Source organism: Brienomyrus brachyistius, chromosome 5 (assembly GCF_023856365.1).
Source record: "Brienomyrus brachyistius isolate T26 chromosome 5, BBRACH_0.4, whole genome shotgun sequence".
In the NCBI taxonomy this organism is placed as follows: domain Eukaryota; kingdom Metazoa; phylum Chordata; class Actinopteri; order Osteoglossiformes; family Mormyridae; genus Brienomyrus; species Brienomyrus brachyistius.
This window is the reverse complement of record NC_064537.1, coordinates 24246078-24258199: the sequence shown is the minus strand read 5'-3', so window position 1 is coordinate 24258199 and position 12122 is coordinate 24246078. Positions and strand designations below refer to the sequence as shown.

Sequence of the window (12122 nt, the reverse complement as noted above, 5' to 3'; positions counted from 1 at the left end):
CACATTAAGGTGCCCCCACCCAGCCATCGGCCCCCCAGGATCATCAGGGACAGTAAACATGGCCAGGCAACTCCACTACGCCGTCTCGACTGCAGACGTCGCGGGTCTCTGTTACGGTGCTTCGCTGTCTTACGCTGACAGTCTGAATGGTCATTTTCATTATGGACGCCGATGACCCGATGAAGGCCGTTGTACAAAAGTCTCCACAAGGAGGCGCTACTCTCAGGCTTAAATACCCAGCAACCCTGTATCGGATATGCCGTTTGATGGATGGATGGGTGGATCTGGTGTGACAGCAACAGAGGATTCACTTTGAATTAGATGTATATTTTAGCTAGATTGGTTTATTTGGCTTATTAATTGGATTCCATTTGTGTTATTTATATTTTCCAGCAGGGGTGTAGTTAGACATGAACGGATAGGGGGGCTGAGTCTTTACTGGGGAGGCTGATGGCAAACTATTCATGTGTTAAGCCAATAAATACACATTTATTTTGGGGTGGGGGTTAAAAAATGTTTTAGGGGGGCTAAAGTTTAACGACCCCCCTCTTTCCATGTTTCTATCATATTGCTTCTCAGGCTTTCCGTATGCTTGCTTAAGTTACAGTTATGCTGAATCGTTATACAGTAATATATGATGTTATATATTATGCAATAATACAGGGTTAAGAACGCCGGACTTCATACATATGAATGGACTGCCTATTACATTACAAATTTGAGTTAAATACAATGGTTCATAACGAACACAAATGCTACCTTGTGACACATGAGAAAATATTGTGCTGCATCAAGGGTTCGAGGTACAGTATAGTACCATATGTAGTTACTGTTATTACTGTATAATTATTATTATGTACTGTAGTATTATTGTTATTTATTATTATTGTTATTATTGTTATTATTATTATCATCTGACCTTTGTGATAATGACATGAAAACTAAAAATACTCCATTAGATCCTGTATAAGAAATATTTTAGTTTTCAGTTTCAGTAAAGATTTAAGATGAAAACCCACAACTGCTGTTTTAGTTGGAGATTTTTGGTGTGTTTTATGTATAAAAAGCTTTTCACCAATTGAGAAAAAGACAAATTAAAATGTCTGAAGACTTTAAATAAAGAGGCAAGACAGTTAAACGGAAAACAGAATTTCTTTGAAAAGCTGTGATAGATGAAGTCATTGCTAACTTTAGCCATACTCACTTTTATTGTGGTTTTATTTTTATGATTAATAAATAATAAGTGCTTTACATAGTTTTTGAACAAAAGTGTCGATCCATAAATAATGGCACTGAACTGTCTCTAAGGTACACAAAATTACTGCCTTGTAGCATATATTGTAACAGGAAAGTATTAAAATTGTGTTTCTGTAATAGTTGGTTACATCACAAATGATAACGTGCTTTGATTGATTGTCTTTTGCATTTATACACAGGTATTGAATCACAGGACTGACACAGCTCATCTCCTTGTGGTTCACTGTTACAAGTCAGAAATACTGAATATCATTCAGTCATTAAATGATTCGCTGATGCTGATTACTCTGTCCTTTTCATCTTTAATTTCTGCGAGTCTGGACAGCTGAGCTGCTTGACTCTTGCTGGGACGCCCAATGTTTCTGAGGGTCATTCTCACAGATCGTTGGATGTAAGGGGGCTGGGGGGACACAGTGTCTCCCCGAGATGTTCTCGAGATGCTGGCCTCTTCATACTTTTGGCCCCAGCGGTGAAGTCAGTGAAGACGATGGGCCTTCCATCCGGGCAGAGCAATACGCTGGAGTCTGCCTCACACTTGGTGGTTCGGCTGGGCCACAGCGCCTCGACGGGGGCGGCCCGGAGCCCCAGGGCACCGGGGGACAGCACCTCCGTCTTCACCATGGCCCCAGGACTCGTTTCAGCCAGGCTTGCGACGTTCATCTTGATTAGGACCCCTAGTTCCTGCTTTTGACTTTCCAGGAATTCTGCCTTCCCCTCTCTTTCGCCTCCCTCCTCCTCTTCATCCTCTATTTCATCCTCCTCTTCAGTCTCTCCAATCACTTCCCCCTTCATGGTCTCCCCTGTGCATTGGTTCTCTCCACCTGCCGTCCGCCCTAAGTCCTTTTTGATGGAGAGGTCCAAGGGTCCCTCATTCTGCCAGGTGGTCTTCTCCAGCGCGTGGTGGATGTGGGAGAGCTCACTGCGGATCTTACACAGGTACTCCCAGAGGGGCCGCTGGCTTGGGTGGTCTTCCCTCACCAGGTGTGAGACCTTGCGCTCAGCCTCCTGGTATTCCTGCAGGGCCCTGCTGAAGTCGGCCAGCAGCACTGCTGCAGTCTCGGAGACCTGCCCCCCCTGCCTGTCCTCTGCCAGGTCCAGACATCTGACCCTCTCAGGCTTCGGTGGGGGCGACATTTCACTCGGTAGATTTTCTGAAGCACTTTTCCTGAAACTTGTATTCCAGTCTTCCAAAGACTTTGAATGATGTATGGCAGATCGAAAACTATATATGATATATAAAAAAAAAAACAGAAATATGTTTAGATTCAATGTAACTTGCTAATAATGTTTCAAAACAAGCTACATGCAATAAAATTAACCAATAAAATATGGATATTTAAAGTTTCATTAAAAAAAAAACAGAAGGCCACTTTTACAGTGTTTACATTTAGCACGTACCTACTGGGATGAAGGATGCCGTCAGTGGCTATAGAGATCGTTGGTGTGATGTGAATGTTCTTGAGGAGATCCAGAGCACATCCTGCTGTTGTCTTCTTTTCTACTGGGCCCTCAAGGACCTCCATGGGGGCTCCTGTCCTCTTGCTACCATGTTCTCTTACTAGAGGCATGTCAAGGGTTGACTTGAAGCCCCACCCTTTGTTGTCTTTACAACTAGGCTGCACTTTCTCCTCTGTCACCCTATAACCTGCCTCTAGGGGCACTGGCACGTGATGGTGGGATGTCCAGGAAGCTGGAGGAGCCACGCCAGGACTGGGCCGAAGGGCAGGGACCTTCCACAGGTTGATTTTTGGAGTGAAACTGGGAGAAGAACCGGAATCCAGTGCGACCGGAGGGGACTGGCCTGGCTTTGCTCCCTTGACAGCGTCGACTCGCGTCGCTCCGAACGTGTGCTCGCAGAGAAGAGGGTAATAGAAGCGCGGCGAGAGGAGGGGTCTGTCGGCATGGGGGAGGGAGCTCGACGCCTGGTGCATGAACTGTGTGGCCGATGCTAAGAACGGGAGCTGACCCATCTGGCTGTGAGTCGGGGCCGCACCGGGAACTGGGTTGACGTAGGAAAAGAGGCTGGGACTTAGTGGGTAACTCACACCGAGGACGGAGAGGTTCAGCCCAGCCGGGTCCGGGCAGTCCGCAAAGGCTGGCGGTGGGGGGTAGCAGGGTAAGGAGCCATTGCTGAGTGGCGCACTGTCCGATTTCGCCTTCCTGTGACCGGTAGCCAGCAAGCGCCACTGTTCAGACAGCAAACTGGGGCCTGACAGACAACCTTTGGACAATTTGTACTGCTTCAGCTGGGTCTCGACCTCTGCGGGTCGGTGTTTGAGAAGCTGATCATCGAGAGGAAAAACATCTGTGATCAAAAGGTCTGCCTCCGACTGCTTGGATCTCTTCGTGGCGCCCCTGATAGAGCTGTCCGTTTGGTCGCTAGCCTCTTTTGTCGGGACGCTTACTTCAGTCCCCTTTCTCTGCCCTGTTTCGGTGTCACCATGCTCTTCTACCTCTTCCAGACCTTTGTCCACTAAGGTGACCTCTGTCTGCTGTGCTTTTGATTGGTCCTCGGTGCCGGAGAACATCTCCGGAGCCTCTCTACTCGCTCCACGGTGGCGCGGCCCTTGTTGCAGTGAGCGAAGCTGGTCTGGGTGCAGCATGTTCCCCTTCTTGTAGGGCCAATCAGACTCAATCAGCAAGGAGAGAGAGTTCTTGCAGAGGCTGTATTTCATGTGGTTGTAGAGATGCGACTTCTCCATGCAGGTGAAGGGGCATTGAAAGCATTTGTAGTTGTATGGTTTTCCCCACGGCCGCGGGATGTAATGCGGCTTCTTGGGTTTGCGTTCCTTATGTTTGCACCCGGAGCTGATCTTGCAGGCCTGATCTTCCTTTGACATGGCTGAAGCAGGGCGCAGAAACCACCGTGGAGATGCAGTAGTGACGCCGGGAGAATGCGTATGTCGGGAGGCCGGGAAGGCACGCGATAGCTAATCCCGCCAGGCTCTCATTCACGTCTATAGATTGGAAAGTGGTTTCTGTGGTAGCTGCAGACAGAAAATACACCCTTCATCCAACTGTTACAAATCTGCCCCCCCCCCAAAACAAACATCTATATTTTCACAGTATTAGAACATTAAAAATGACACACACACCCCCCACAAAGTCTCCCAACCACACCCAAGCTTCAGCCTTGGCAGAGTCAACAATAAACAATTTATCAACTCAGGAATTTAGCAAAACAAACGGGAAAATGTGAAACTATGTGGTTTGTTCTCTTTTAGTCATAAATCTTCAGTCTTCACCGCAGTAATTAGTGCATGAGCGCGTACTACAGAGAATAGCGTGTGTTAGAGCATAGCCTGCTAGCATACGCGTGTGTCTCTGTGTGAGTGCAGCGGGCGCTGTTTGGGTGAGTAGAGTCGCCAATAACCTATCTGCAGGCAGCCCTGTGTGTCCTGTTCTCACTGTACCTGCCAGAACTAATTATTTCCAGTCGTGTACCAGGCACTCAGAGGGCGGCAGCTGGGGTGGGGGTGGGGGTGTCGTGGGGGGAGGGGCCGGCCCTTAGGGCATTCTGCACCTGTGCAGTGGGCACTCCCCGTTAGACCTCGGCGCATGAGGGCCCGTGTTAAGCACATGGGTCCCTGGGGGCCAGCTCTAGGGGGTACAGGGTTAGGCTGGGTGGGTGAGGAGGGAGGCAGCGGAGTTTCACGCATGTTGTCTTTTAATGAGGGCTGGGACCACACCCATGGGGCATCGTTAGTGCCAGGGCTGCAGGAAGTGGGCCGGCACCGGTCAGTACCACGGTTAGCAGCTCCATCATTGTGCCATCATTGTGCCACTTTAACACTAAACAAACCCCCAAACTTTGCACAAAAATATGGAAAACGGACACATGCATGGGTTAGTATTAAACCCGACTTCTTGCAAGGCAAGAAGATAAACAATGAATAAGACTGAAATTTATTAAGCCTCTTGGTAATGACTCATTGAATGAGGTGATCATTCAAGCTGTTGTATTGTATCATGTTTATCGAATGATTCCATATTCTGAAATAACTGATTGAGAGTAATAACATCACTTTTGAGCTTATGTCATTGTATAACTTCAATCCAATGAGGATTAAGTGTCGGATCAGTTTTCTAGCAAGTGCTTAAATTAAGTTCGATGTACACTTCCTATCCAGCGCAAAGATTTCCAATAAATATATAGTGTTTTCACGGTTAAACTTTTATTCTAAAAACTTAAACAAGAAAAGAAGAAATGAGATTTGTGACAACCAGGGGCAGAACAATATGCAGATACAGTAACCAGCACAGGACTCTACCACATGACTGACTGCTGTGTGATGAAACACTTTGAAAACCTGTTAAATTGGCCCTTCTGCATCACGCATGCATTACACATTCACTAATCATTGAATTTTTAAACACTCAATACACTTTTCCACCTTTTACTCTAATAACGCAACCTGAGGCCTATCCTTTAGGGTAAATTTTTTTCCAGAATAAAAAGAGCTTGCCGTGAGCTCTCAGTTTCTTTCGTTTCCCAAGTTTATTCTAGGATAATAGCCTGGAACAATATTTAAGGTTCTAGATAAAGAATCAGCTATTTCATGGCAGCTTTTATCTCTTACAACAGCCTATTTACTGTGTAGAACCTGCTGATATATTCGCTGAAAATTTTAAGGCGTTACTGAGGAGCTGGATGCAAAACATAGATTTCCAGCGCATTCGGTTCACAAAGTAGTGTGAGCAGAGCCGTCCTGAAATGGGATGATCCTGCACCATTAAGGTCGAGGCGGAGGGCCAGGTAGTTAATAGGTTCCACCGGCTAATGGCCCACAATGAACTTTCAAATAGAGCCTAACAGCTGCTTTTAGGATCCAATCAATAAAAAAAATGTTTCAGACGGTGTTTTCAGACCCTGCAGCCTTGTGCATAACTTTTAGCACATAACTCTGATCGGTTTTGCTTAAATATCAGTTGCTGAAATTGAAAAAACCAGCCTTGCTAAAAGCGTCAGGAAGCATTGCAGAATAAACTGTAACACTGATCAGCGTATCAGTACTGATGGAATGTGACCAAGATACTGTGTGTGGAAAATGTTTAGGATTACTGCAAAATCAGATCAGAGAGAACGATGACTTCATCTTAAAAAATACATCAACTATATGTCGCCAGTATAACTTTTAATAAATAATAGGTAGAACAACACAAATAATCCCATCTTTTAATTTGAATTTATACCAGTTGACAGTCATATAACGCATGTTGATAATAAAACTGATAGACTATCAAGAAATGTAAACCTTTTTTGTATTATTCTGTACGAATCAGATTACATTTGTCAGACCTAATTCATTTAAATATATACATATTTGCATTTTTCTCCGCAAATTTGCCTGCAAAAACATAACAGATTATCTAATTTCATTGGCTGTAAAAGTGCATTCCTGTCCGTGTACAGTAGCATGGTTTAACTAGTCATTAACAAATTGATGCGCTGAGGGTCATCAGTGTCAGGAATGTGGTTTTACCTCAAATTTGGGTCAGGGCCTCTCCAGCTGTCAAAGTCCGTACCATTCCAGTTATTTCTGCCGGGTTATTTAAGAGGAAGATGCTGGAGCTGGTCCAGGTACCGAGAAGTCCTGCAAAACAGAGTCAGAGCTGAATAAACCAAAGACATTTACACTAACTGTCTGTTTATTCAATAACAGCTATAAATACTGGTTACTTTCCCAAGCAAATTAAAGTTTTAAATCTGCCATGCAAGTGTGTTCGCAATATTTTAAAAATGTTTAACGTTAGAATTCAGATTTGAGCGAGGCGACCGTTTTATTTCGTGGTTCAAGTACAGAAACATCAATTGTACAAGATAGTACACATCATAACACAGGGAAATAATAGGCTATTACTAATATAAGCATAAAAGTAAGCAAAAACAAAATTGTTTTACCTACGATGTACCATTAGTTTACTGAGAGTAAAACTTCCTCCAAATACACGTGTGTTATTTAATTTCAGCACAAATATACATGAGTACAAAAATATTTCTTTAAGTTCAGCAAAAACCGCCAAAGAAACATTTTTAAGATACAATATTTCAGCGCTGGATGAAAACGTTTTGTATATTTACGCTGCACAGATACATACGAAATACAGTTCAGCTGCAATATACGGTAGAATTTCCGTAGCTTAATTAATAAGATAATAATTAATTAATAAGCAATACTCAGGTACCTTATCTATTATTAGCAATAGACTAATGGATCAGAAATACATTCAAATAATATTTCGCCATCCACTTCATGCTATCGTCGCGATCATGATAAAAACGGAAAGACTGCATTTCTTTGACAAAGTTCTACATATTTACCAGCATTTCTGGCACTTTTTCAATTTCACTTAATAATAAGAACAACCAATGAATTTAAACTGAATTTAATGATCTGGCAAGCTATGTGCAGATTACGCAATACATCTGAACGACACTTTCCATTCCGTCCCAAGACTTTGCCACTAATAATTACGCCCATTCATTTAAAGAATTTCATGCTATTAAAGATTATCTTTAAAATCTAGTGCAGATTGAGTTCACATGTGTGTGTGTGTGTGTGTGCGCGCGCGCAAAATTCGAGAACAGAATAACGAAAATAAAGTAACAGTAACACGGACAAATGTTTATAGGAGAAAATAGCAATCGCGACCGAGATAAATCAAGCGGGACAATCAAACGATGGAAGATGACAAAACGAGGTCTCGTTAAGATGTTTCAGTAGTTTCTCCGCCGCGGAGCAGTTGGTGCCGGGGAGCTGCTCTTACCTGACCGAGCGAGCGCGCCTCTCTGTCTGTGTGCAGCGTGTAGGTAGGTGCCGGGCGGACAGCGCACACTCGCTTCAAGTGAGAGGGAGCCGCAGCTTGTGCGGGGTATATATTGACTTGGAGCTACGCCTAGGGGCACTACAATACTGCTGCTCCTTCCTCCCTATATGGGACTGTCACATGTGTTTTTACCTAGCAGCTAGGGCACGGTAACGACTTCCTGACTACTGGCTATGACTGTCTCCCCATTAAAACCGGAGGGGTTAGACCCACGAACGGCGTAAGGTGCTCTTTGTCTAAGGATCACCGCTTTTTCAGTAATTTTTCCCAACCTTATGGTGCATTGCACTACAAAATTTATTTCACCGTTTCTGCTCCACCAATTGTAATTGTAAGCATTTTAACTTGATGCTTCAAAAACACGAGATGAATTGTGCAAAGGTATTGAGCCAGCGTAACAAACTTTTTTGGCCATTATTAGGGCAACATTATCTATCTTCACACTGCATCGCTAAATGTTGAACCTTAAGTTGGACGTGGCTGTAGTATTCACTGCGTTAAACGGAAAGCATATGAGGCCGGTTTCATCTTGGCAGATTTTATCCTCTAACGCGTTTCTTTGTGCCCTTAATGAAGCCAGTCCATTACTCTGCTAAACTAACCGTATATGTGTTATAAAATATATCATATATAATATAACAGGTGAAATCTCGTCTTTCTCCAGGATCAAACTGTCACTTTATTGTACCTGACGCTTTTTTTAAAAAAAGAGCACTGTACTGATTCTTCTTAGCATGAAATACAGTGTAAGGAGACAGGAATATATCAATAGGCATTGAAACAGCAGTGGGCCGGTTAAGAGTTTCTCAAGAGAACTTGTGATGAGGTTTTGCTCTTGTCAGTTCACTCATGCATATTTTACACCGTAGTGCAGCCACTCTATCCTTCAATAGAACAAGCCCGGAGTGTGTCCTATTAGAATTTTTCCCAATGTACCTTGATCAATTAATTAAAAAGGACTGCCTATTTGTGTTGCCTTCCATGTACGCTAATCGCGATTCCCGCTAGAGTGACAATCCCCGTGAGTGGATAGCAATCTCTCTGAAGGCATATATGGATGGACGGAAAAGAAAAAATAAACGAGGGATGATACCTTATGAGTTTAGATGACAATCGGAAGTTTCAAGAATGAATACAATTCCCTGACGGCATCCAGATAATAGCATGATGAATTAAAGATGAAGAAAATGCGAAGATAAAGCGAGGGCAAGATTGCACAGAGGAAAGAAATATATGTCTGCGTGTAACCTGTGGAAGAGCTGAAGGCTGATCAGTTAGCGGCTCAGACCGTTGTACGTGAGCGGTTCGCAAGCCAGGCGCGCATCTACGACGCCGTTTCGGAGGCTGTAATACAAGCAGGCGCACAAGAGAGACTCTAACGTTTGGGTCGTAGTTGGTTTTCAGTGCAATCGAAAGCTGGACTTAAAGTAACATTATACCATGTCACTGCAGTTAAACCATCAACCAGGCGAATTCTGGATCTTGTTGAGCTGCTAAGTTAAGGTTTAACGTGAAGCATTATGCCTTTTCACAATGAACTCTGTGCCCTAGAATGTGAATAGGTTACAGCTGCATTCTACGGAGATTTTTTTTTTTGGACGGGAAGTTATCGCCTCTTATATTTACTATTTTTATTTTAGTTTTTAATGGTTAAATTACTGGAACCCTCACTTGGAAAAGCACTTAGAAGATGGATGCATGGGTGGATTGATAATGACTGGATTTATTGTCTTTATATTCATTTCTAAATAAATTATGTTATTAATCACCAAAATCCCTTATTTATAATTTGTTTGATGTAAATCCACTGAATGCTGCACAAATTACATCTTCCTCTGTCTGTGAGCGCAGAGGGCACGGAGCTGGAGGATGATATCACCGGTTGGGTTTGGTGCCCACATGGCGCCAGAGCGTGTAGGTATGTCAGGCTTCCTGTTCCACTCGGATGGACAAATACAGCCCGGTCCAACTTGGCATAGGACATTGCAATCTCCCAGGGATGTGATTAGTGCATTGGTGCCGAGGAGATGGATATATTACAGACATAAGCTGTGAGATCAGAACCAAGGGCGGTGACTGATGCGTGTCTTATACAACGGTCCTGCCTGCCTCCCCAGCCCCCTCTGCTTCTGCCCCGGTCGCTCTCCATTACCCCCTCTCTCTCCTAGCCTCTAGCTTGCTCTGGGTCGACTTCAGGTTCTTCATTTCTTTCCTCTGGTCCAGTGGAAGGCGTCTACAGGGCCCTTTGGGAAATGTCAGGGTCCATGTGCTATCGGAATCGGGCCTTTCGCAAGCGATCAGGCCTGCTGTCAGACAGGAGGGAGGAAATTGGGAGTGACGGGCTGTTCCACAGGGCTTAACCATCTGTACTAAAAATGACAGCAGGGGGAGCGAGCCCAGAAGATGCTTGACAAATCAGGAGAAACAAGAAGACCGGGAGTGAGATGGAGAGGGGAGAGAGGCAGAGACAGGTTCTCCAAAGCCGAGACGCTGGGGACGGGTACGTCAGCTTCCCAGAAAAGTTAGGCGATAGGGAGGCCTGCCATGTTCCTGAGATCCCGAACACGGCTCGCAGTCTCCATAAGACATCCAGATCCATTCCCTCTGCTCGGACGGGTGTCTTCATTACGCCGACGATTCGTGGCTCAGCCGACGTTAGCTCGTAGCGCCCGTGCGTCTCCATCCCGGAGAGTGCTTCTCCGGAGGCAGTCCGTGACCAGTCGGCAGCTTCAGAACTCCGCTCTTCTGGAATGGCATCAAATGTTTGCGGGTGCCCAGAATTTTCCAGAAATAAAATAAGAGGAAAAAAGAGGTCTGCGGCCCATCAGAAATTTGTTGCACATCTTCGTTAGTACCCCTTCGGACAGATTATACTTAGTAATTAATCCATGCGTATGTCCAACCACCATTCCATAGCTGCGTATTTGGTATAGTATCGCGAGGCTTGGATATCCTAGTCAGGGATGGCCAGTCCATTGCAGGGCAGAGAGACACACGTGCTCACACTCACACACACACACACACACACATACACCATGAAATGTATAAGCAGCTTCACATTGTACTAGGTGAATATACTTAGCTACCATGTACCCAATCTATCTTTCTGGACAGAAATCTCTGTTTTATCTAAAGAGACATGTCACCAAAATTATATAAAGATTATTTTGTTTCTTGGAGGATTACATTCTCACCTGTAGGAAACTATCGCTTTCAGCACCTTTCATCTGGCTGCTTGTTTTTCCAATAAAAAGTCATATAGAGGCATTAATATTGTGATCGGCACTGGAACTCTGGGAAAAAAATCTAAATCAATACCTGCAGCCAAGGAATACCTGGTTTCCACTGAATGACCCCTGTGTACGTAATTACCCATCCCAAATCGTTATGATAAAGATCTTAGTATTAAAACTTCTGTTACGGTTTTTGTGCAGGTGATTGTATCTGTTCACAAAGGGTATTCTTACCATAGTCAGACTGTAATCCTCAGTTTGCTGTGAATCCTGGGGTGTCAGGAAAGTTGTGAAATCTAAATCATGATGTGCACGGCAGGAAATGGAACAAATTTTAAGCACCTTTTGATTTAGATTCATTGAACACCAGGAATAAAAGACTGAGTGATCACATTAGTTTGGAGTCCACCTTTAGTAGTTGCAGTAATTATTAGCCCTGCAACCCTAACCAGGATAAGCAGTTACAAGGTTGTGTAGCGTTAAAGCCGACCATTTAAGACACTGTGAAATCTGGAGGAGCGAAAATGAGGTTTACGCAGAACGTGTTTTCCGGAGCACGGCAAGGTTGCAGTCGAGCTGGATCCCGGGAATTTTGGAGTTCCAGCAGAATGCATGTTCATAATCCGATTGAAGGCAAACGCAGGGACCTCGAGCAGAAAAACACCGAGGGGGCCGTCCTTCTGGAGCGGCAGCTGGTGAGACTGACAGGGACACTCCATTTTGACAAGGGGGAGAGCAGACTGGGTGGTACTCCTCTGTACCTCCTGCAGGAGTCCAGCTGTGCATTCACATCTCCAGCTCAAG

At 44.5% G+C, this 12122-nt stretch overlaps 1 protein-coding gene across 2 annotated transcripts; it reads right to left on the bottom strand.

Moving 5' to 3' along the window:
* Positions 1 to 1199: 1199 nt before the first annotated feature.
* prr35 (proline rich 35) lies at positions 1200 to 11676 on the bottom strand. 2 transcript variants are annotated; one of them, XM_049015294.1, is made up of 4 exons: positions 11553 to 11676; positions 6741 to 6851; positions 2656 to 4244; positions 1200 to 2479 (listed from the first exon to the last, which is right to left on the bottom strand). In XM_049015294.1, exons 3-4 carry the CDS (start codon positions 4095 to 4097, stop codon positions 1633 to 1635), a joined length of 2289 nt encoding a protein of 762 aa, XP_048871251.1. In that variant the 5' UTR covers positions 4098 to 4244; positions 6741 to 6851; positions 11553 to 11676; the 3' UTR covers positions 1200 to 1632. The 2 variants fall into 2 exon arrangements, with proteins under 2 accessions (XP_048871251.1, XP_048871250.1); XM_049015293.1 differs by lacking the exon at positions 11553 to 11676 and adding an exon at positions 8026 to 8127.
* Between the last annotated feature and the right edge of the window lie 446 nt (positions 11677 to 12122).